General features: G+C 40.3%; 3 protein-coding genes across 3 annotated transcripts in view; all 3 read left to right on the forward strand.

The window, feature by feature from the left end:
• LOC129766616 (5-hydroxytryptamine receptor 7-like) overlaps positions 1-23,156 on the forward strand; it is a 133,173-nt gene that overhangs the window by 85,124 nt on the left and 24,893 nt on the right. The gene's annotated exons all lie outside the window — the stretch shown is intronic.
• On the forward strand, positions 6,205-8,379 carry LOC129781092 (uncharacterized). Its single transcript, XM_055789154.1, has one exon. The coding sequence runs from the start codon at positions 6,205-6,207 to the stop codon at positions 8,377-8,379; it is 2,175 nt and encodes a 724-aa protein (XP_055645129.1).
• On the forward strand, positions 8,767-11,640 carry LOC129781108 (uncharacterized). The gene has a single exon (XM_055789155.1). The coding sequence runs from the start codon at positions 8,767-8,769 to the stop codon at positions 11,638-11,640; it is 2,874 nt and encodes a 957-aa protein (XP_055645130.1).

Here is a 23,156-nt window from a genome sequence, read left to right on the forward strand (position 1 = left end):
CCCTTCCTCCTTTGGAAAGGAGAGGGAGTCTCGTAAAAATAATGCTCATATTTCAAACAAACATATTCCATCCAAACATGACAATTGAAAATTTTCGGAAAACTCTGAAGAAAAATAAGAAAATTCGAAAAACTCAATTCGCATGTGTTCTACAATTAAATCTTGACAATCGTTGTTAGTCCAACTGATGTTTGCGGTAACGAAAATCTTCGCTCGAAACTGGAAATGGATTTCAATGTGATAAAACGCACTCCTATATCGTCTTCTATCTATATAAATAAAAATGGATCGCTGAAAACGTGGATGTGATAACGAAAAATAAATTTTGGTCGGGACGAAGTTTGCCGGGTCAGCTAGTTATCTAAATAGAATGTTTCGAAAGTTTGTTTTCGACATTCAAAAGTAGTGAAAAAAGATTTCGAGTTTGAGTCACTGTAACACGTGGAAGGTTCGGATTTTTATTCCCGTTCTGGCCGGAGGTTTTTCGCCAAACTCCATTCTTCCGTCTCGCACTGGTACATGCGTATTCTCAAGATTGTCATTCTGAATACAATCAAGGCATGTTATTTAACAAAGAAATCTCAACTTAGTACTAATAAAAAAGTGGCGCAAGTAATATGATGGCGATGTTCCTCTTGTAATGATAGTGCCATTTAAAAAGGAGAAGAAGGAGATTCTCGGGCGATACCATCCTTTAATTTGCACCGAATAGAGAATAAATTCAGCTTGCATAAAAATTGCTTCCATTTGGAAGAGTACCCTTGTTCAAAATCCCCTAAGATAAGCTGCATGCGAAAATACATTATCTTCAACTATAAAGTTCACCACCGTTTCCATGTGCTGTGCAAAGTGAACAGACATGGAGGGAAATAAAACGCTGACATCATATTCGTGCTTTTCTAGAGCTCTTTTCAAAGCTTATCGTACCCTTGTGCAGCTTTTTACCTAATGTACCTTCCAAAGAAGTGGTAACAGGGGACTGAAGCATTCATTGCCTTGCTGCTGAAATGGGAATGTCTGGCTCGAGATTAACATCTCGAACATTGCACAATTACCGATGAACACGCTTCACGTTCCCCGTTTAGGGACACTGTTTTGTTTCTATTTTTACCGACCGTCAGATCTTACTTATCGGTGCCATTCCCGGCGCAAGTACTCAGATATCTGGTAATCTCAAGCCAGAATGAAAGCGAATGAATTGGACGGTTCATCAAGATTTTCCGCTAATTTCGATCACGATCCGAAAGTATCGATTGACAATTTATGTGGGCGATTCCAACGACAATCGCGAACACATCCTCTGCTTCTTCTCCCTGAAGACATTGTGCTATTTCATCCACACTTTTAATTGACCACTCTCCCAACGATGGCACGGAATGCTCGAAAAAAAAGCCAATGAGAACGATGATTGGACCGGACAGGACCTTCCCTGCTGCGTGAACGACAACGAATTGATCCTAGGCGATTGGTTCAGTGAAGAAATTTCCACGCACATCCAGCTCCGATGAATCCGAATCGAGTAAACTGACACCAGCGGAATTCGCCAAAAGGAAAATTTTATTTATCCGTTTCAATGATTCGTCACAACTCGAAGTCTGTTCGGCTGGAATGAGGACAATCAATTCATTACCGTCGCCTCGCATTCGACCAGATGGGGTGCAAGGAGCCTCAATCGAATAACTCACCAACAGTGATTAAAGTTTCTTTGTTTGCGACTTGGAAACTTGGTGGGGGAATTCCACTCGACACGCATCAAAGGCTCGATTAAGAGACAGCTTCACAGGGCTCACATCCCTACTGAATCAGGAAAAGTTTTGAGGCAACGCATAATTTACTCTAGCGAGGTATTTTACCACAGCGAAGCTTTGTGTCTGTAATTAAAAGATTACGAACTGGTAACTGTGGATTTCGAATGTAAATTACGGAATGATTATACTGCAAGATCAGCCGATTTTAGAAACTCCATAACTTAGTTGAATTTTTAGTTGAAAATTAGAAAATATATAAATGAAATATAGGCTCATACTTTTTTAATTTTCAATCGAGCTCACATTTTCGAGCTGCATTTTTAAATGGGTTAACAAAAATCGTTGGATGGTGTGTCTAGGATACGACCGCATTGTTGACATAGGATTATTACTTTATAATTATTTGATCCGACTCGCTCGTTTATCATTTCGGATATCATTTTGAGAATAAATGGAAATTTTAACTTTTTCGTATGTAGTTTTGGTAGCCCTGAAAAGAGCCAACGGATTGCGCGATGGTTTGTGAAATAAGCTGCAAATGGTTGATTTATGATTCGTTCATGCTCTCGCGAGAAAGGTACACAAACTGGCGACGCACAAGCGTTCTTCTTGGTGTTTAGCTATAACAGTCGGCGGTTTTTTCGCAGTTGACAAACACACATCGTCACAAGCGATTATAATGCTCGACAAAAAAGAGACTTTCGTTTCCCAGAGGTCCAGAAAAAACAACTACGCAATGCAGAATTATCTGGTTTGTTTTATTCTCAAGCATTACTTATCATCTAGAACCGTTCTGAATCATATTTCGGACACATATTAACACATTAACCCCCTATCGGTAGCTTTACGAAACAATATGTTGCGAAATTTTTGGCGTAGAAGTACGTCTTTCAGTGAGGGTGTCAAATCTCAAATCAGAAAACAAGTCGTGTTTTTATGAAATAAAGTTAACTATTATTTCTACGAACGAATTTTGATGATTTGCTTACCAATCGAAGAATCTTTAAGATTAGTTTAATATGCTAATATTTTTTATCAATATGGCGTGAGGAAGAAACATTCACTTGCGAGACGCTATCATGAGCAACGCCGACACAGCCTTTGCTTTTGCCAGACCAAAACGCAATGCATTGTCATTATATTACAGCACGCGTGATCAAACGACAATAAAGTCATTAATGAGCTTGATTAGAACATTACACGTATTCGGTCCCCCACGTGGCTGGATGTATTCGGTTGAATGGCGAAAGCGAAGAATATCTTATATACACACACACACATACCCACAGCTTGGTTAGTGGACACTGTTCAAGCTTAGGTCAATTATATATACCGTACCCTAAATGATTTTGCGGTCGCTCACACTTTATCGCGCAGATCATCCTCATCTCAAAATCTAATTTGCATACGAAAAAAGCAGATAATAGATTTATAATCCCTTTTGTCTCAGAACGAAACGAAAGACAGATAAAACTAGATACACCGATAGCTTCAGCCTCTTTCTACGCAGATAGTTCACAGAGTACGCATCAAAAATTATATCGTCGGTAAAATACAATTTCGAGCAAAGGAATTGAATAGTTTTTCCATTACTTATTCGCGCCAATAGTGTCCCGTCCACAATTTGGTGAACCAGTCGAATTTAGTTAGTTTCCCTACAGACACAATACGCTCGGAGTGTGATTTCCTCGCCCGTATTTCGGAATCGGATCGATTCAGGATCGCAATTTTGCATTCTGTAATCCGTTCGACTCAAGTCCAATCGAGTTGTGCAAATGCATCATCGTCGTGCACAAATTACGTAACGTTAAAATGCGACTTTTGGACCACAACGTTTTGTTCAGTATTGTTCCCAGAAATGTTAACAACTTTATGACGATACTGTGACGTATGATAATCGCAAAAACGCCAAGTCACATGCCCAAAAAAGATAATTTTTGGCTTCTTATACGTACATGGTACACTCTGACTGACCCAATGAAGCAATGAAGCTTAAGAGTTGGTTCACTATGACTAAACAATTTCGAAACATTTTTCAATCAATCAACTGTAAAAATTTCGATCCGTTATTTCTGCAGTATGCATGATTGTCCAAATCTGATGAATGTGGGATGTAGCTAACGGAATGTGTTTGCGTGCAACCGTTCTTAATTTTCAGATACTTAACAGAAAATCAGACATTCAAATTCAAATACAGAACATAACACGAACACATTTATTCAGATTTTTTCCGATAGTATATTTCCGTGTCTCTGATTATGTTCTGTAACAATCAGCTGTTTTACTATGAAAGTGAAAGAGAGCACAAAGCAATTATAAAATTATTCTCTCTCGAGAGACATGATCGCTGTGTGAGTTATAGCAATGTCTGTTTTGGATCGCGTTGGCTCGGGATGCTCGACGCAAACAAAATGCTTAATCTGATGCAATCGATAACTCGATTTTTTAACCCTCCTGTACTCGCGTGCAAAATCATAACACGTATACTCGCGCACGGTGTCACAGACCGAAAATTGAACGGTGTTACCGACTGCAGTTTTGTTCGATGATTTGTTCCCAACGAGATGCCAACTTCATAATACCCCTGTTATAGAAGCTCGCTTCCTTATTGGCAAAAAACTCGGATAGCCAATTTTCACAGGCCTCTTTTGTGGCTAACTTTTGACTACCTAGCTCGTTCGCCATGGACAAAAATAGGTGGTAGTCACTTGGTGCAAGGTCCGGACTATACGACGGATGCAAAAGAACCTCCCATCCGAGCTCCCGGAGCTTCTGGCGCGTCACCAAAGAAGTGTGTGGCCTGGCGTTGTCCTGATGGAAGACGGCCTCTGTTTATCAAAGATGGCCTCTTCTTCATGAGTGCTACCTTCAAGCGGTCCAGTTGTTGGCAGTACAGGTCCGAATTGAGCGTTTGGCCATAGGAAAGCAGCTCATTATAGATTATTCCTTGACAATCCCACCAAACACACAGCAGAACCTTCCTGGCCGTCAATGAGGGCTTGGCCACCGTCTGAGCCGCTTCAGTGGGCTTCGACCACGACCGTTTGCGCTTCACGTTGTCGTAAGTGACCCACCTTTCATCGCCAGTCACCATCCGCTTCAGAAACGGGTCGATTTTGTTGCGATTCAGCAGCGATTCACATGCGTCGATACGGTCAAAGATGTTTTTTTTGCGTCCATGTGTGGCACCCATACATCGAGCTTCTTTGTGAATCCAAGCTTCTTCAAATGGTTAATAACGGATTGATGACTTATCCCCAGCTCTTGGCCGATGCTACGGCTGCTACTATGCCGGTCTTTCTCGGCTAATTCAGCGATTTTGTCGCAATTTTCGACGACAGGCCTTCCGGAGCGTGGCGCATCTTCGACGACCTCTACACCAGAACGAAAACGTTGAAACCATCGTTGTGCGGTGTAAATGGAAACTGTATCGGGTCCATAAACTTCACAAATTTTATTGGCAGCTTGAGATGCATTTTTGCCTTTGTCATAGTAGTACTGTAAAATATGTCGGATTTTCTCTTTATTTTGCTCCATATTTGCGACACTATAACTCACGAACGACTTAACCAAACAAAACACTGTCAAGGACTATATTATAGCGCGTAAAAATACCTTTCCAACAAGCTATAGTATGATACAATGAATACAACTAGAACTACGCGCTTACAACGACACCTCGCGGAAATATCGCAGGACTTTTTTGACAGCCTAATAAATTAAAAGTAAGCAACTGAATATAATTCATGGAAGTATACAGAGCTATAAAACAACATTGTCACACCCCTTCAGTGAGTGACGAACCTGCCAAGACTTCACCTTGATTTGCCAAACCACCCGAACCCAGCCCTGGTTGACGAACTGTCACCCGCACAAAAGGTAAAGCAGAATAGATGAAAAGTGAGCGAAAGTTATCGTGAACAATACAATCACAAAGTTACGTATAAATTACAAAGTTATATATTTAAAAGTAGTAAAAATACTCTATTGGCCAGTGCCCAGAGATTAGCCCTTTTTGATTCCGTCACATACGATACAGAATACAGGTAAACAGAGAAGTTTGAGAACACTTACAACACCTAACCCTAAAAAACGTCCCATCACAGATTACGATTGCCACGCTAAAATTACAAATTATTTGTGCAACTACGGATAGAATTACTACAGATTAAAAGCAAACACTAAACGTAAGTACACATAAATTTGCAACACAAACATGATTTGTACCACCTATAAAAACATATATCGTTACAATATTTACATGATTATATTACATTACGAATACATGCACTACAATATTAAACTTAAATACGAATTGTACTCTATTTCCTTTAACAGGAATTTAATAACATCCTGAAAATAAAAGGTGTTATAAAATCGGAAAATTTGCTATCTATTCAGTTGCTTGCCCAACATCTTATTAAATTCGTTTAGGCAATCGGGAGGTTAGATCGGTATGTCGAAAAAGAGTGATGGTCGAAATCGGTGTGTTTCTCCCGCGAATAATGCGCCAGTGGGGGTAAGCTGCGAGATCTGCAGACAGCCGGATGATAGTCGGATGGTAGCGTGTGATTTGTGTGGAAAGTGGTTTCACTTCGCGTGTGTGAGTGAGGATTCAACTGTTCAGGATCGTGACTGGAGCTGCGGGAATTGCACCGAGATCGGAGCGGCAGCTCAAGTCCCGGCCAGAACATCAACACCAGCCACCACAGGAGGAACCAAACCAAAGTCTGGAAACACGAAAAATTATGAAGTCGAACCGGATGATAACCTTCAACGGCAGTTAGCAGAAATGCAGAAGAAGATGGAGAAGCAGCAGAAGGAATATGAGCGGGCTATGCGGGAAATGGAGGATCAACGTCGGCGGGCGCTCAGAGATCAACAAAATAAATTCGAGCAGGAATTGGCAGCTTCAGAGCGACGAATGCGGGAACCGAAGGAGGCTCTTCAGCCCGTAGCCGCTGCACTAGGAGGTGCACCAACAGCTAGTTCAACGGGAAATCCTCTCCCACAAGTTCACGTCAGCAGTATCAATCAAGCGGATGTCCTGGTACAGGAACTTCAATTACTGGAAGAGAAGCAAGCGTTAGAACGAAGACATTTGGAGGAGAAAAGTCGATTATTACAGCGATTTGGGGCTTTCGACGGAGGTGCAGTCGAAGGAATTTCCGGACTGAATCCTCAGGCGAACGCATTTCAACCAACACATCGCAGCAATCCATTTGGCGTTTCTCTGCTAAACCAAAGTCAGCCTTCAGCGCGTCAGGCCGTTTGTAAGGAACTACCAATCTTCACCGGAAATCCTGAGGAGTGGCCGCTCTTCTTCGCCAGCTACGAAAACTCCACTGAAACCACTGAAGAAAACCTTCTACGCCTTCAGCGAAGCCTGAAAGGGAAAGCATTGGAGACTGTGCGTTTCCGACTGCTGCATCCGTCGAACCTACCAGGTATTATCGCTACACTTAAAACGCTGTTTGGGAGGCCGGAGATAATCGTGCACTCTTTGATTGGCAAAATTCGAGAGATGCCAGCTCCGAAAGCAGAGAAAATGAATACTTTGATCGACTTTGGAGTCGCTGTGCGAAACGTCTGCGCTATCATTCGTGCATCGGGTCTCGATGAGTACCTCTGCAACGTAGCTTTATTGCAAGAGTTGACAGAGAGATTACCCCCAACTATAAGGCTCAACTGGGCGTATCACCGTCAGACACTGGACAGAGTTAATCTCTCGGACCTCGGAGAATGGCTTGGGAAGCTGGTGGAGGCAGCTAGTGTCATAACAATCCCATCCATTGGTGGCACGAAACCGGAGAGACATGGTCGAAAGGAAGACTACTTAAACGTCCATTCAGATGGTGGTATCAGCGGAGAAATCGCAACGAACACTCGTTCAGTGGGCATTCCGAAGGGTTGTCTCGTATGTCTTGAGGAGTGCAGCGGGCTGGAGACATGCCATAAGTTTTTAAACATGGATATCGGTGGTCGTTGGACCGTGATCAAGGAGCAGAAGCTGTGCAGAAAATGTCTGCGGAAACACTTCGGCGCCTGCCTAGTTAAAGCACCATGTGGCAAGAATGGGTGTTTATTCATGCACGGCAAATTGTTGCATGATGACAAACGGTACAACAAATCTGCTATCAAGCCAACTACTTCGACACATGGAATCCCGTCAGCGCAGAGTTGCAACACTCACTCGAACGCGGCTAGCAAAGTTCTCTTTCGGTACGTACCTGTGACAGTTTTCGGTAATGGAAAGGCAGTGAAAACATTTGCCTTTCTCGATGATGGGTCTTCGGCAACCTTCATGGAGCACAGTCTGGCAAAAGAACTGGATCTAGAAGGAACATCTCATCCATTATGTCTTAATTGGACGGGAGGTCAGCAAAGGGAAGAAAACGATTCGGTCAAGCTGTCACTGAAAATTTCTGGTACGAGCGATGCGAGTAAAGTTTACGTACTCCCTAAGGTTCACACGGTACGCAATCTCTCCCTGCCGAAGCAGTCGGTTTCAGTGAGGCAATTGATAGCCAAATACAGCTACCTGCATGGACTACCGTTGGAACCATATGATAGCGTGTCTCCTAAGATCTTGATTGGGATGGACAATTGCCACCTTGGTTACGCTCTGTGAAGTACCGAGGGCAACGAGAACGAACCTGTTGCGTCAAAAACCCGTCTCGGTTGGCTCGTGTACGGGCCGTGTTCGATGATACCTGGAGCTGCAAATTCAGAATATAACGGCTATCACAGTTTCCACATCTGTCCATGCAGTACGGAGTCAGATAAGGACTTGGACGGAGCGTTGAAGGAGTTTTTCTCGATTGAGTCAATGGGAGTATCTGGATCGTCAAAACATCCAGTTTCGAAAGACGAAGAGCGGGCTTTGAAAATTCTATCTGCCTAAACACGCCTGAATGGAGACCGTTACGAGACTGGGTTGTTGTGGTGATACGACCAAGTGAAATTGCCCGACAGCCGAGCGATGGCGACAAAGCGTCTAGCGTGCTTAGAGAAAAGAATGAATAAGGATCCTGAGCTAGCAGCAGTAATGCGTGTAAAAATTACGGAGTACGAGAAAAAGGGCTATATCCGAAAGCTCTCAGTGATTGAGAAGACGGAAAAGCAACCGAAGGACTGGTACCTGCCGATTTTCCCGGTCATCAATCCGAACAAGCCAGGGAAGATTCGGATCGTGTTCGATGCGGCGGCGAAGGTCAACGGAGTATCCTTAAACTCATTTCTTCTAACGGGACCGGATCAACTGGTATCATTACTTACGGTGTTGTTTAAGTTTCGTAAATTTAGGATTGCTGTAGTTGGAGACATACGTGAAATGTTTTTTCAAGTGCTAATGAGAGAGCAAGATCAACACAGTCAAATGATCCTGTGGAACGGAGGAAACCCCAACGAAGATCCGGAGGTTTACGTAGTAGCTGTCATGACATTTGGCGCGGCATGTTCTCCAAGCTGCGCGCACTATGTGAAGAACCTGAACGCGGATAGATTCACTGAGCAGTTCCCTCGTGCGGTCGAGTGTATCAAGTATGAGCACTACGTCGACGACATGCTATCCAGTGTGGAGACTGAAGCGGAGGCTGTACAGCTTATCAAGGACGTGCAGTTTGTGCACTCACAAGCGGGCTTCGAGATCCGAAACTGGCAATCGAATTCCAGCAGAGTCACAGCGTCGTTGCAGGAAGGCACCACTACCGAGAAGGACATGAGCACATGTTCGGAGACAACGACGTCGAAGGTCCTTGGAATGTGGTGGGACACCACCAACGATACGTTTACGTTCAGGTTATCACCGAAACATGATGAGGAGCTATTGTCTGGGGACAGAATGCCTACGAAGCGAAGGACATTGATGGCGATATTTGATCCGATGGGTCTCATCGGCAATTTCCTCATGTATCTCAAAATCCTTATGCAGGAAATTTGGCGTTCTGGGTGTGCCTGGGACGATGAAATCACTGGAAAGCTGGCCGAGAAGTGGACAATCTGGATTACTGTGCTTCCTGACGTATGCAGGGTTAGTGTTCCTCGGTGTTACCGACTTAGTACATCTGCTAGATCCACGAACGTAGTTCAGCTGCACGTCTTTTGCGATGCAAGCGAGAACGGAATCGCGGCCATTGCCTATTTCCGATTCAAAGAGAATGGAGTGACTGAATGTGCCATGGTCGGATCGAAGACAAGAGTAGCTCCCCTAAGATTTCTCTCGATCCCACGATTGGAGCTACAAGCTGCTGTAGTAGGAGCACGTCTAGCAGACAGTATTGCAAGCTCACACCGGATAAAGATCTCACGTCGTGTTTTTTGGACGGACTCCCGTGACGTGCTATGTTGGATACGGTCCGACCACCGGCGCTACAGCCAATTTGTAGCGTTTAGAGTGAGCGAACTCCTAGAAACGACAGGAGGAGATGAGTGGAGATGGGTGCCTACCAGAGCGAACGTAGCCGACGAGGGGACGAAATGGCAGAGACTACCAGATCTGCAACCCTCAAGTCGCTGGTTCTGCGGACCAGATTTTCTGCGGAAACCAGAAACCGAGTGGCCAGGTGAGGTCAGAGATCCGGGAACAACTGCAGAAGAGATTCGTCCAAGCGTTCTTCATCACACGATTACGGAACCACTAGTATCCTTCGAACGATTCTCCAAATGGAAACGATTGTTAAGAGCTGTCGCCTTCGTTCGCCGATTCATCAAGAACCTACAGAATCGAACTCACCGGTTACCCATCGAGCTAGGGCCACTTGCCCAGGATGAACTGAATTGGGCTGAACAAACCATCTACCGCCAAGTTCAACGACAAGCATATCCGGATGATGTTCAACTGCTGAGCGACGCGAGCCAGAACAAGCAGCCCTGGGAACGCACTATTCCAAAGACCAGCCCGTTATACAAGCTGAGTCCGACCATCGACCCACATGGCGTATTACGGATGCAGGGACGAATCGAATCATGTGAGTGGGTGGATGAGTCTGTGAAGCATCCGATCCTGCTACCGAGACGACACTATGTGACTGATTTGTTGATTGCTGACTATCACAACAAGTACCGTCACCAGAACCATCAGACAGCAATTAATGAATTGAGACTAAAGTATTGTATTCCCCGGCTTCGATCAGAGTACGACCGTGTCCGCAAGAATTGCCAACACTGCAAGATCCATCGAGCAAACCCGCAGCCTCCTGCCATGGGAAACCTACCACCCGCGCGCCTAGCAGCATTCCAACGACCGTTCACGTACACCGGAATAGACTACTTCGGCCCGATGTTGGTAGTAGTCGGCAGACGAGTCGAAAAACGTTGGGGAGTCTTGCTCACTTGCCTGACGACGAGAGGCGTACACATTGAGCTCGCACACTCGCTTACGACCGACTCCTGTATTCTCGCTTTGCGAAACTTCATCGCAAGAAGGGGATCCCCACTAGAGATGATCAGCGATAGAGGCACTAATTTCGTTGGAGCTGCACGAGAGCTACGAGAAGCCTTGGAAACGGTTGACGATAAAAAGCTCATGACCACATTTGTCGGACCGAACACCAAATGGACCTTTAACCCCCCGGCTGCTCCTCATTTTGGTGGCTGTTGGGAGCGATTAGTGCAGACAGTCAAGAAGATTCTATACGCGTTCAAACCCCCGCGGCTACCGACCGACGAGATTCTCCGATCAATGCTCATAGAGATCGAGATGATTATCAATTCGAGACCGCTCACTCACGTACCGCTAGATAACGATACAGATTTTCCCTTAACGCCTAACCACTTCCTTCTAGGATGTTCAAACGGAAGTAAGCCCCCGATCGCCTTCGACGACAAACCCGCTGTGCTGAAACAGTCGTGGAAGATGTCTCAGCAGTACGCTGACGAATTCTGGAAGTAATGGGTAGCCGAATACCTGCCCACCTTAACCAGGAGGACGAAATGGTACCAGCCAGTAAAGCCCATCGAAGTAGGCGAGTTAGCCTTGATTGTAGACAACAACCTCCCAAGGAACTGTTGGCCGAGGGGCCGCATCGTGAAAGTCGTTCGTTCCAGCGATAATCAGGTGCGACAGGTAACAGTGCAAACGGAGCATGGACTATTGGAGAGACCAGCGATCAAGATTGCCATTTTAGACGTCGGTTCCAGTATTGGTAAGCCATCTATGAGAAAGCGGCGTACCGGGGGGGAGTGTCACACCCCTTCAGTGAGTGACGAACCTGCCAAGAGTTCACCTTGATTTGCCAAACCACCCGAACCCAGCCCTGGTTGACGAACTGTCACCCGCACAAAAGGTAAAGCAGAATAGATGAAAAGTGAGCGAAAGTTATCGTGAACAATACAATCACAAAGTAACGTATAAATTACAAAGTTATATATTTAAAAGTAGTAAAAATACTCTATTGGTCAGTGCCCAGAGATTAGCCCTTTTTGATTCCGTCACATACGATACAGAATACAGGTAAACAGAGAAGTTTGAGAACACTTACAACACCTAACCCTAAAAAACGTCCCATCACAGATTACGATTGCCACGCTAAAATTACAAATTATTTGTGCAACTACGGATAGAATTACTACAGATTAAAAGCAAACACTAAACGTAAGTACACATAAATTTGCAACACAAACATGATTTGTACCATATATAAAAACATATATCGTTACAATATTTACATGATTATATTACATTACGAATACATGCACTACAATATTAAACTTAAATACGAATTGTACTCTATTTCCTTTAACAGGAATTTAATAACATCCTGAAAATAAAAGGTGTTATAAAATCGGAAAATTTGCTTTCTATTCAGTTGCTTGCGCAACAAACATAAAAACGTATTAATCGATTGTGGTTTCATTGGAGTAAGAATCAGAACATAGCATAACTGCATGTTCGAAACAAACATATTTTTTTACATTTCATGCAGTTGTTGCGTATTTTTCGGGTCTTTTATCAAAGAGAAGAATGTATAACGTCCTTCTAGATGATAAAGGTTCTGGAATATAAAGTTTGGATATGTCTAATATTCTTTGTCTCTGTATTCTTGGTAAACTAGGAATTAATGCCTTTTTTAGATGGGGCATGAAAAGATGATATAAAAGGATTTCTAGGAACTTCCTTTTTTTTTCTTGTTTTTTTGTCGATATAAAAATCCATCATAAAAAAAATATCCCCGAAACTGTAATTGTTAAAAATTAGTTTACAATAATTCCACAAATGAAATTCTTTCACAAGTGTGTATATGTATAAACATTATATTTAGCGAATAACTATAGGAAAGTCAAACATTTATATTTTGCTTTTGAACGTATGAAACTAACGACGAAAGGTTGATATATGGATCCGTTCAATCCAGTTACAAAAGGGACAAATCAAATAAGAATAGTCGGGTAATGATCTTATGCATTATATGCAATAAATATTCCACGCCACTAACATTAATTTATACATTTCATTCAACAATATTCTTGAATATGAAAAAAGGCACAGCTATGCTCGCGTCGGTGTGTCAGACCGAAAGTGTTAAAAAAATGGCACACGTCCCCATTGTACCAACACATGCGATACGCTAAACGATGACGAACGACGAATAACGAAGCTAGAGAGAATCGCAAAGTCGTACTGTTGATATTTTCTGAGAAACCGAACGAACGAATTATTGATTTCTCGGTCTGACAGACCAATGCGCGAGTATAGGAGTGTTAAATTTGGCGACTTGATCACCTTTGACTTAACACCGACCAATTTGAAGCGAAGGAACCTGAGGCTAAAAAAATGAAGATGTTGACTGACGCCCAGAGAGATACAGATACAGCCTTGATGGACGAGAGAATTAAAATGCTCAAACATTGTTGAAAGTTGAACTGGATTTGTAATAACCCCTCTTAAATGTAATGCGATTAATTCAAATTTTCAATACTTATGGCTTTCTTATGGCATCCAATAGGAACATTCATATCTTTGAAAACAATAGTAGTTGATAGTTGAAATGTAGATCCAGCATATGTTTCGAAACAAGTCCTTAACATAAATGAAGGCTCTGGCGTCAAATGGAACGCATTCTATAGAAATAGAATCAGATTTAGAGTTATTGAAACAGTGCTACTTCGTGTTATTCACTTCATCGCGTGTCATATGCTACTATTCCTACTAAGAATTTTTGTTCAGTGTTGTTTTTACAAGACAGATTTCCTGTGTAATTTTATTTGCGATAAAATTACTAAGCACGGGCTATCACTTTAAATAATAACCTGAACAATTCCACATACCTTACTGAATCACATAATGATTTTAAAAAAAATGATTGCTCAATTTTCGTTTATTCTGATTGCTCAGGCATGCCAATGAGATTATATTCATGGAACTTAATTACTCAATTTAACTTACATTGAATTAGTTGTAGAGTTTCGATTGCATAGAAAAGTCACATCATGGATTTTTGATTTTACTAAGGAACTGATCATGAGGATTATCCGGTACATGCTCGAAAAATACATGGGTGTGATCAATGAGGCTCAGTTATTCTAATAAATAAAACTTTTTGAATTCTGAGTAAGTAGAGGTGGGGTCCGTATCTCCAGAACCCTATATCCAACTCAATTTTTTTTCACATGCGGAGCTTGGAAACAATAACGTAAAAATATTTTCGCAATTCGAGTTTCAAGAATCAATTTTTAATCAACAACACAATATTATTAAATTTTCATTTTCGAGAGTCGGGAATTTCGTGAAATCATGCGGGAAAAAGTTAGGAAAATTCGGGAATTCCAAAACTGACATTGACGATTGAAAGCACTGCATCCTGGAGCATTTGTTATAACACGTATTAGATCAAGATTCAATTGATTAAAAAGATAAATCGAAGACATCTATGACCCATTTTAGTTCTCGTCTGGTCCTCCATCCACTTTATTTATGATTACTGGCTTGATTATTCCATGAAGCTGAATAATCTTGAATTCAGGCAGCTTGCTCACCCTTTTAAAATGGATCCCATGAGAAAATGCGTTCAAAAACCAGTGCCTTCCTGAAGAAACTGGAGAAGGGCACCTGAGTTACTATATAACTAATGCTTAGGATACGGACAGGACAGGACCTTTTCTTCTAAAAAAAATAATCGGGCATGTTTTCATTTAAATTTCTATTTTTTATTAATACTTTAGTCGTCCAACCATTTGATGGGTCAGCAGCTTCTATTTCTACATCTTCAACACCTACGTAAATATGTTCAGATGCTTTTCTAAATCTCCAAAGTCTGGGTCTGGAACATCAAATTTGATGTACTATTCTTGGCATGTATTACTCAAGAAAGTAAGATAAACTGTTCTGACGTCCGAATTAATCTGAGAGAATTCAGGTATTTCAGTTTGTTATGTTCAATTCTACAATCAATAGCAAAAAATTGTTAAAAAAAAGTAAAATAGGTTTCTGGACGTAGTTGGATCTTTTTAGGTTATGTTTAACGACGGATTTAGTGAGAGCGGGCGAATTCAGCATGATCAATGGTTCGAGCTCCATTATTTCCTGAACTGATTCAATCCCTTCTTTTCGCTTTGGATTGTGCATTTTCAATTCATTTGTTAAATAACTTTCAAAGAAAATGAATTTTCACGACAGTATGAGTGCACTTTTGGAATTTACATTCTTGGTGCTTTAGTAAGAAATAGATAAACGATGTTATTTATTTATTATAACGCTATATGACTCATATAGGTGAGATGATGAGATTATTAACCTCAAGCCATTAGTGCAAAATTATTTAAAATATGTAAATTTTGTATGAAACACAATAAAAATGTAATCCGTATTTACAGATTCTTGGTTTAAAAAAGTCTAAAAAATCTGTAGACATACAGATTATTATGTAGATATGGTAACCCTGTTCAAGATGAATCTATCGATGCTTGATTACAGGCTCAAATTGGCTTTGAAAGCACACGGTTCCAGTATCAAAGCTAGCTGCTTAAGCATACAGGGGCCCGTGAATTTATTTAGGAATAAAAAAAGTTACAGGAGGGTTGTGTCCGAGACACGACCGCATAGTTGACGTAGGATTCCGTTATGTTATCTGTTACATGCTGATTTTGGATTTGTTTGAAGAATAACATTGTTAAACTCTTCGATCGTGGTTTGGTGGCCCTGAAAAGGACCGTTTTGTCTGGTTGTTAGGTATTGTTTGTTCACTCCACCAATGTCCACAACCGAGTGATAATGATAGAAAGATGGTGATTAGTCATTTGATGGTGCGTATCACGATAGAAGATGCCTAAGTGGAATGAGATATGATGAAAGTGTCCCTATGTGTCCCTAAACGAGCTGGCTCCTGTGTTATGTATGGATGAAATAATGAAAAAAAAACTCATCAATGTAATATAAGACAATTATCATTATCGAACACAATTATCAAGTTTTCTCACCAGAAAAAAAGTGTTATTTTATTATATAGAAAATATATTTGAAATGGAAAAGGTAATTTCATTTATAATTTTTACTTTTTTGAGTGTTTACTCAACCCATTTCCATTTTAACTTTAAAACTAACGGAACAAGATTCTACATGCCTCAATGTGAATTTCAATTGGACATTGATATCGGTCATTGATATGAAATTTCACGAAGCAACCAACATAAAAGTTCCAAATTTAAATTTTGTCAAACATAAGTTCTATTCAAGTTCTGTTAGGTGTCGATCAATCGCAATATCCCTGTATCAGATTTACTACATGAAATATTCCATATCATCATACGAGTATGAAACGGCAAACGCTAAGGCTTTTGTTTATCGCTTGCGGTTTTATTTCGTTAGGCTTTTATTTCATTGTATTGAATTTCCGCCGCAGTATTATAATTTCCGGTTCTGAATAAAGAGTCGTAAATTGATCAAGTTCATCTCAAGTCGCGTGTCGTGTTATATAATTTCTACAAAATACCCATTTACCACGTCGAGTTGCCCAACACAACGTATTCGGGTCCTATGTCACGTTTTAAGTGAATGAGTAGCATAGATCATTTACTTGGCTACCTGTCACTCCCACGTCATCCCGATAGTCGCTGAACGGACTTCCGACTACCTGCATTTATATAGAGGCCTCATTTCTAGTGTTGTCCTCCGGAGCCTGCATCCAACAAGTTAATTGAAATATCAATCTTCAATTAATCCATCAAAAGATCCCTATTGGAACGAAAACAAAAAAAAACACTCATTCATCGCTCCCTACTTATTCACCAAAAGCTCCCCCTACTTTCATGTAATTGCAATGCCGATTTCCCTCAGGCAGCATGGTTTTAATGTCTCTGTTAGGGAATACACTTCGGTGGGAGCAAAAGTTCCCTCTATTTTGATGTGCCGATTTCTCCGTATCTTTAATTTCGACCAATCACAACGAGGTATTTCCGTTTGAGGATTTTTTGATTGTTTGCTAGTTAGTTTCATATGATATATTATTTTATCAATTGTGATGGATTGTTATGGAGTGCTCAGATCGATTGCAAATATCTCGTAAATCCACCAGGAAATAACTGACCAATAATTATAAGTACATGAGCCGCTGCATGTGTCTTCAATTTCGACCAATCAGAAGTGGGTATTTCCGTTAGGATAGGGGTTGAGATTTTCCAATTATTCGATAGTTAGTTTCATGACATATATTATTTGATTCAATGTAAAAAATTGTTATGGAGTGCCCGAATTGATTGACGCAAAAATCTCATCAATCCATCATGAAATGACTGAGCAATAAGCTTTTGAAATTGGACAATTTTCACGATGTGCTCGATTTTCGATTTTCAGTTTGTACATTGGGGTTCCCGAAAGACGTAATCCTACGTCAAAATGGAATTTTGTTACGTAACGATCACGGCTTTGATTGACCTGTTGACCTGTTGGCATGTTTGTATGTCTGTACCGCTGTCCCACGTTAATACAAATTTGACCCCCTTTCCTATTGACCGTTTGAACCGAACACCGGAACACACCTCTCTACTGTCATTATAAAACTGCGTATTCCATGATCTTGAAAATCCAAGATGGCGGCCATTACAAAATTTACCACGATTACATTTTTTCTCAAAATACCATCAATATGGGTACAAAATGGAAGAGCTTGATTAATAGGACACAGGCATTTATGAAAAAAAAATCAAATACTAAATGGTCGCCATCACAAAATGGCGATATGTATATATATATTTTTTCAAAACCCCATCAATATAGATATCAAATAAAGAGACTTGACTAATAGAACACGGTTATTTATGAAAAAAATACAAATCCAAATAATGGCCAATTACTTTTAAGGCAGTATTCTAGTCTAGTAGTTTGGAAAAAAATAATAAAAATTTTCCTTCATATTTCTGTGGTTTATGCATTCAAGAATATACCCCAGAAAGGACTCATCGAAAATCCCATTATTTATCGAGTTGGAGCCATTTTAGCGATGCAGTATCTAACCTGGTACGGCCCTAAAAATGAACTTCAAACGCGTTTTTCTCGAAACTAGATTTTTTTCAAATTGGCGTACACGATATCTCATGTTTTACTGAACCGATTCATGTCGATTTTATATGGATACAATCTGCAGGCATCTCTCTATCGCATGAACCTCTGAAAAATGATATTTTTTAAATTTTACTATTTTTAAAAAATCAGGAAATGTATGAAAAAACGTTTTAAACCCCATTTTGTTTTTTAAACGGCCGCCATTTTGTCAAAAAAGATGTTTTCGACTTGTCCGAGGTTCATGCAATAGCAGCATCTTAGTGAATCAGAATCTGTTCGATTTTTTTGTTTCAGATAACCAGAAGGGCTGGAATCGTGTACGCCATGGCACAAATTTTTTTACCCTCTCACTTCATCAGTTCTTATCTATTCTAGTTATGATAATTTTTTCTCCGTTCAATTTTCGTTTTATTGTTAAAAGATAGATGAACAAATAATGATACAATGGATAGTAAAAACATTCCTTGTTTTATTTTTACGAAGCTCGAAAAAACGTCCGAAATTCTTGTTTCTACACTAGAATACCCCTTTAAACGGTTTAATTCAGCTCGACCTGTTTGTATGTTTATAAAATGAATGGTTTAACGATCTGTAAACAGCCATTCCATGCCAAACCGATATAGTGGTTCTCAGATTTTTGTGAAAAGTGGTAGATTCGTTCTTTATCGCAAAATATTTGACCCGTATTTTCGTTAACGTCACCATTTTCAATTTAGGGAATCATTTTTTTTTTCAAAAATTCATAACTTTTGAACTACTGTACTGATTCGGATGTCCGACATGTCAAATTGAAGCCTTACTTAAAGTCTTTTTTGTACAAATACTACAGTTGCAGAAAATTTGAACTTTGTTTCCGTTATTACTGATTGTATTTGTTTCGAAATAGTTTCCATGGTCTTGGGACCAAGGGCACTATATTTTATTTTGTATTTTTTCTTGAAAGCTGAGGTTTTTTTTTACAAAACATAGCCAAAAAAAAAGAGCTGTGTTTTATTTTCCGTTTTTAGGTTATGATTTTTCATATTCAACCGACGATCTGAAAAAAAAATCTCATTTTTTTATAATTAAGTTTTAAACTACTAGACCGATTCTGATGATCGATACATCAAATTGGAGCCAATGCTTCTAGTGTTCATTAAAAGAATATCTAATTTGCGAAAAAAATGATTTTTTTTTTTAATTAGAAAAATTATTTTTGGGATTAGAGGAAAAATGATATTTTGAACCATCGCTTGAATTTGGAAAATCATAAGATAAAAACAAAAAAAAACATATCTTCGATTTTTTAATGTGTTGTGTAAAAAAAACCTCAGCTTCAAAGAAAAAATAAAAAAGATATAGCGCCCTTGGTCCCGAGAATATGTAAACTATAAAAAACAAATCCAATCAATAATTACGAAAGCAAAATTGAAACTTTTTGAAAATGTAGTATTTTTACAAAAAAAAGACCTGTGGAGGCGATCTGGCGTAGTGGTAACATCCGTATCTCTTATGTTAAATGTCACGAGTTGAATTCTCACTCCATACATTCTTCCAAAAATGGAAGCAAAAGAGAAGAACCAGCCAAAAGTGTTGAAAATTACGAAGATGAAAAAAAAACAAAAAACAAACCAGCAGCTTGATATATCGCTCATCTAAATCGGTCCAGCACACCCAGGTTTTTTTTACGCGGTTTTTTTGCGCGGTTTTTTACGAGGTTTTTTTTACGCAAATTTTCCAATTAACGCGATTGTTTTTTACGCGGATTTTCCAATTAACGCGGTTTTTTTACGCGGATTTTCTAATTAACGCGTTTTTTTTTTACGTGGATTTTCCAATTAACGCGGTTTTTTTTACGCGGATTTTCTAATTAACGCGTTTTTTTTACGTGGATTTTCAAATTAACGCGTTTTTTTTACGCGGATCTTCCAATTAACGCGGTTTTTTTACGAGGTACGTATCCCATGCGTAAAAAAACCTGGGTGTAGTTATGAATTTTTGAAAAAAGTCATTTTTGGAAAAATGGGGAAAAATTTGATTTTTCAAACCACTCCAAAACGGAAATGGAAAAATTTAAAAAAACCGGTCTAATATTTTGCGATAAGGAACAAAACTAAGGTAACAAGCTAATATCATGACAAGGGTCATGATATTTCCAACCTGTTCGGAATCTATTACTGACACAAAGTTGTGTAAATATAGATTGAGCGGTTTCCGTGATGAGCTTGTATTATTGTAGATTTAAAAAGTTGACGCATGCTGTAGTGTGGTACAGATGACATCACACTATTTTCATGGTTGTATATGGACTACTTGCATGCCTGTAGTAAACTTTATATCACCCATGCCTTGTGTTGTTGTTATATGATACATTTACACACAACGCGCCGTAATGTGATGACGCATTGTGGGATATCCCTTGTCGGACTGTAATGGTATCATAAAAAGGACATAAACATAAAAAAAAATCTCCGCAATTTTCCTCGCGTCAGTTTTGTCATCGTTTCCCCGGAAATGGAAACCCCAAAAGCATTACGTCACGTAACCGGAATACGAAAAGTCATTGAACCCATTCTGTGTCGTTTATTACCAAAGTACTCTAACTATTCGATTCTATGATCTAGACAACATGTAGATATTGAACACCACAAATATCTATATTCCACTATTCTACCTTGAATTACAATACCAACGCGTGAGTTAAATATTCATGTTTTCGTTGATTTTCTACTTTTCATTAGCACAATCAACCACCCGTTCCCATTAGGCCGGCCCGAGTCGATTAGAGTCGATGCGATGACCGATGGTTTACCACGTGTATTTTCCTCGGTAGAAGCATGGTCCGGACAAAGGGGGGGCGGGGGGGTGGCGGGTGGTTGTTGTGGGGCTAAAATCGATGGCGCTAATAACAGCTGCCACCTTGTTTTATCAGCGCGTCAATGAGCAGTAAAATGCGCGCCACTCCCAGTTGTAAAACGCTACAGGTCCCGGCGGTTTGAACACAAGTGGTTCACCAACACCTCGACACGCCTCGAACTGAACATTCAATCCCCCTCGCATTACGGGAACTAATTCCCTTCCGTATTCAAGCAGTACTGTGTTATCTGGGCAATAAATCTTCACTCCGAGGAGCAGAGCTATGTCGAACGGAATTCACACAACATCTTTCAGTCAATCGGTCCACTCTCGGCACGTCTCTAGGCGCTCTCCGGTCCAAGGTCAGCCCAGATGAATCCCACATGTTCACCCCGACCAGCATCAATTAATTAGTAACCATTTTGATTCAATGCGAGAAGCAGCTGGGGCTTGGAAGTAATAACCCAGACGCTTGCTGCTCGCTTTATGTGTGCTTGCTTGTTTGTTTGTTTTTTTTTTGTTTTTTTGGTGGGTTGGATCTAGTCAAGGTTTATGCTTATCAAACTAATCAATACATTCCGGGAAGGGCGAATTTAATGACTGATGGGAAAGTGTGTGCCTATGTGTCGGACAAGTGATACTGCCATAGATTATGTACACTTCCAGAGTGGATGGCATGGGCTCAGCTTGATGTGCTGAAATTTGTTCTAGACACTCGGACGAGTTAATTGGGTAGTATGTATGAAGTATGAGAAGTATGAGAAGATCATGAGGCTTTGAAATTGCATAACTTTGTAATTTTTCGCCATTTGTTCTTTACATTAGGTCATAAATCTATCTTTTGCTTTTTTAAAGCACTGAAAACACAAATGGCGCTAGAATGAAGGAAGCAGGAAAAAGGTCACCATACAACCAAATTGTCAGCGTTGTGACACCTTTCATTTGACCGAACCCTAGTGTTAATATGGTTATTTTCTCAAATTGGATTTTCATTGCTTTGTGAATCATACGCGCCCCTTAGTGCAAGCATCCATCCATTGGATCTTGTCAGTGCTAACGAATGTTGAACTAAGAGTTCATTCTTAAAATTTGCTCTCGCCCGCAATAGTTTCACAGTCCTATGTTATCTCTCTGGCGCAGTGAAGCGATCACAATGGCGCGGAAAAACTTTTCACAGTACCCGGAACATGTATTTTTTGGCTAGTCGTTATTTCAAAATTGCATTGAAATAGGTTATTGAAATCAAACAAATGTTTTATATAAACCGCTCGAAAATTCTCTTAGTTATGATTGTGCAATATTCTCTTCTCTTCTCTTCTCTTCTCTTCTCTTCTCTTCTCTTCTCTTCTCTTCTCTTCTCTTCTCTTCTCTTCTCTTCTCTTCTCTTCTCTTCTCTTCTCTTCTCTTCTCTTCTCTTCTCTTCTCTTCTCTCTCTCTTCTCTTCTCTTCTCTTCTCTTCTCTTCTCTTCTTCTTTCTCTTCTCTTCTCTTCTCTTCTCTTCTCTTCTCTTCTCTTCTCTTCTCTTCTCTTCTCTTCTCTTCTCTTCTCTTCTCTTCTCTTCTCTTCTCTTCTCTCTCTTCTTCGAAATTCGATAAATGAACGGCTATAACTAGCGTCACCAAAAAATGCGGATTTTTTTTTTATTATACTGAAATATTCTCTACCCCATATCAATCATTTTGTATTCTCCTATATCGACCTCGCTTGTCAAAGGCACAATTTGTACGCGATTTGTATCGAATTATCATCGATACTTCGTTTTTCGCTGAAGGGTCCGTTTAGTACGGCGGCAGAAAAGAGATGGGATTGGGAGAGGTAAGCATAGTGTTTTAGGTGAGCGAGCGAGACCATTCTCCAGTCACTTCGCCATCGCGATTAAATGGGTTTCCGAGCGGGCACTAGTTTATATACAGATTTGTGTCATGTGTGTCAATAGCCTGTAATCGTCTTTCAAGTTTGAGAGAGCTAGCCCGTGGCAATAATATCTCTCGCGAGACCATTCGTCATATTTTGGTTGATGTGTTGAGCATGATAAAGACGGAAGAGCGGAAGAGCTTAATTTTCATCGAAAATTGCAC

Source organism: Toxorhynchites rutilus, chromosome 1 (assembly GCF_029784135.1).
Source record: "Toxorhynchites rutilus septentrionalis strain SRP chromosome 1, ASM2978413v1, whole genome shotgun sequence".
NCBI lineage: Eukaryota > Metazoa > Arthropoda > Insecta > Diptera > Culicidae > Toxorhynchites > Toxorhynchites rutilus.

What these genes read in the sequence shown, in the direction of transcription:
- LOC129781092 (XM_055789154.1), top strand. Translation starts at nt 6,205, where the DNA reads ATGTCGAAAAAGAGTGATGGTCGAAATCGGTGTGTTTCTCCCGCGAAT.
- LOC129781108 (XM_055789155.1), top strand. Translation starts at nt 8,767, where the DNA reads ATGAATAAGGATCCTGAGCTAGCAGCAGTAATGCGTGTAAAAATTACG.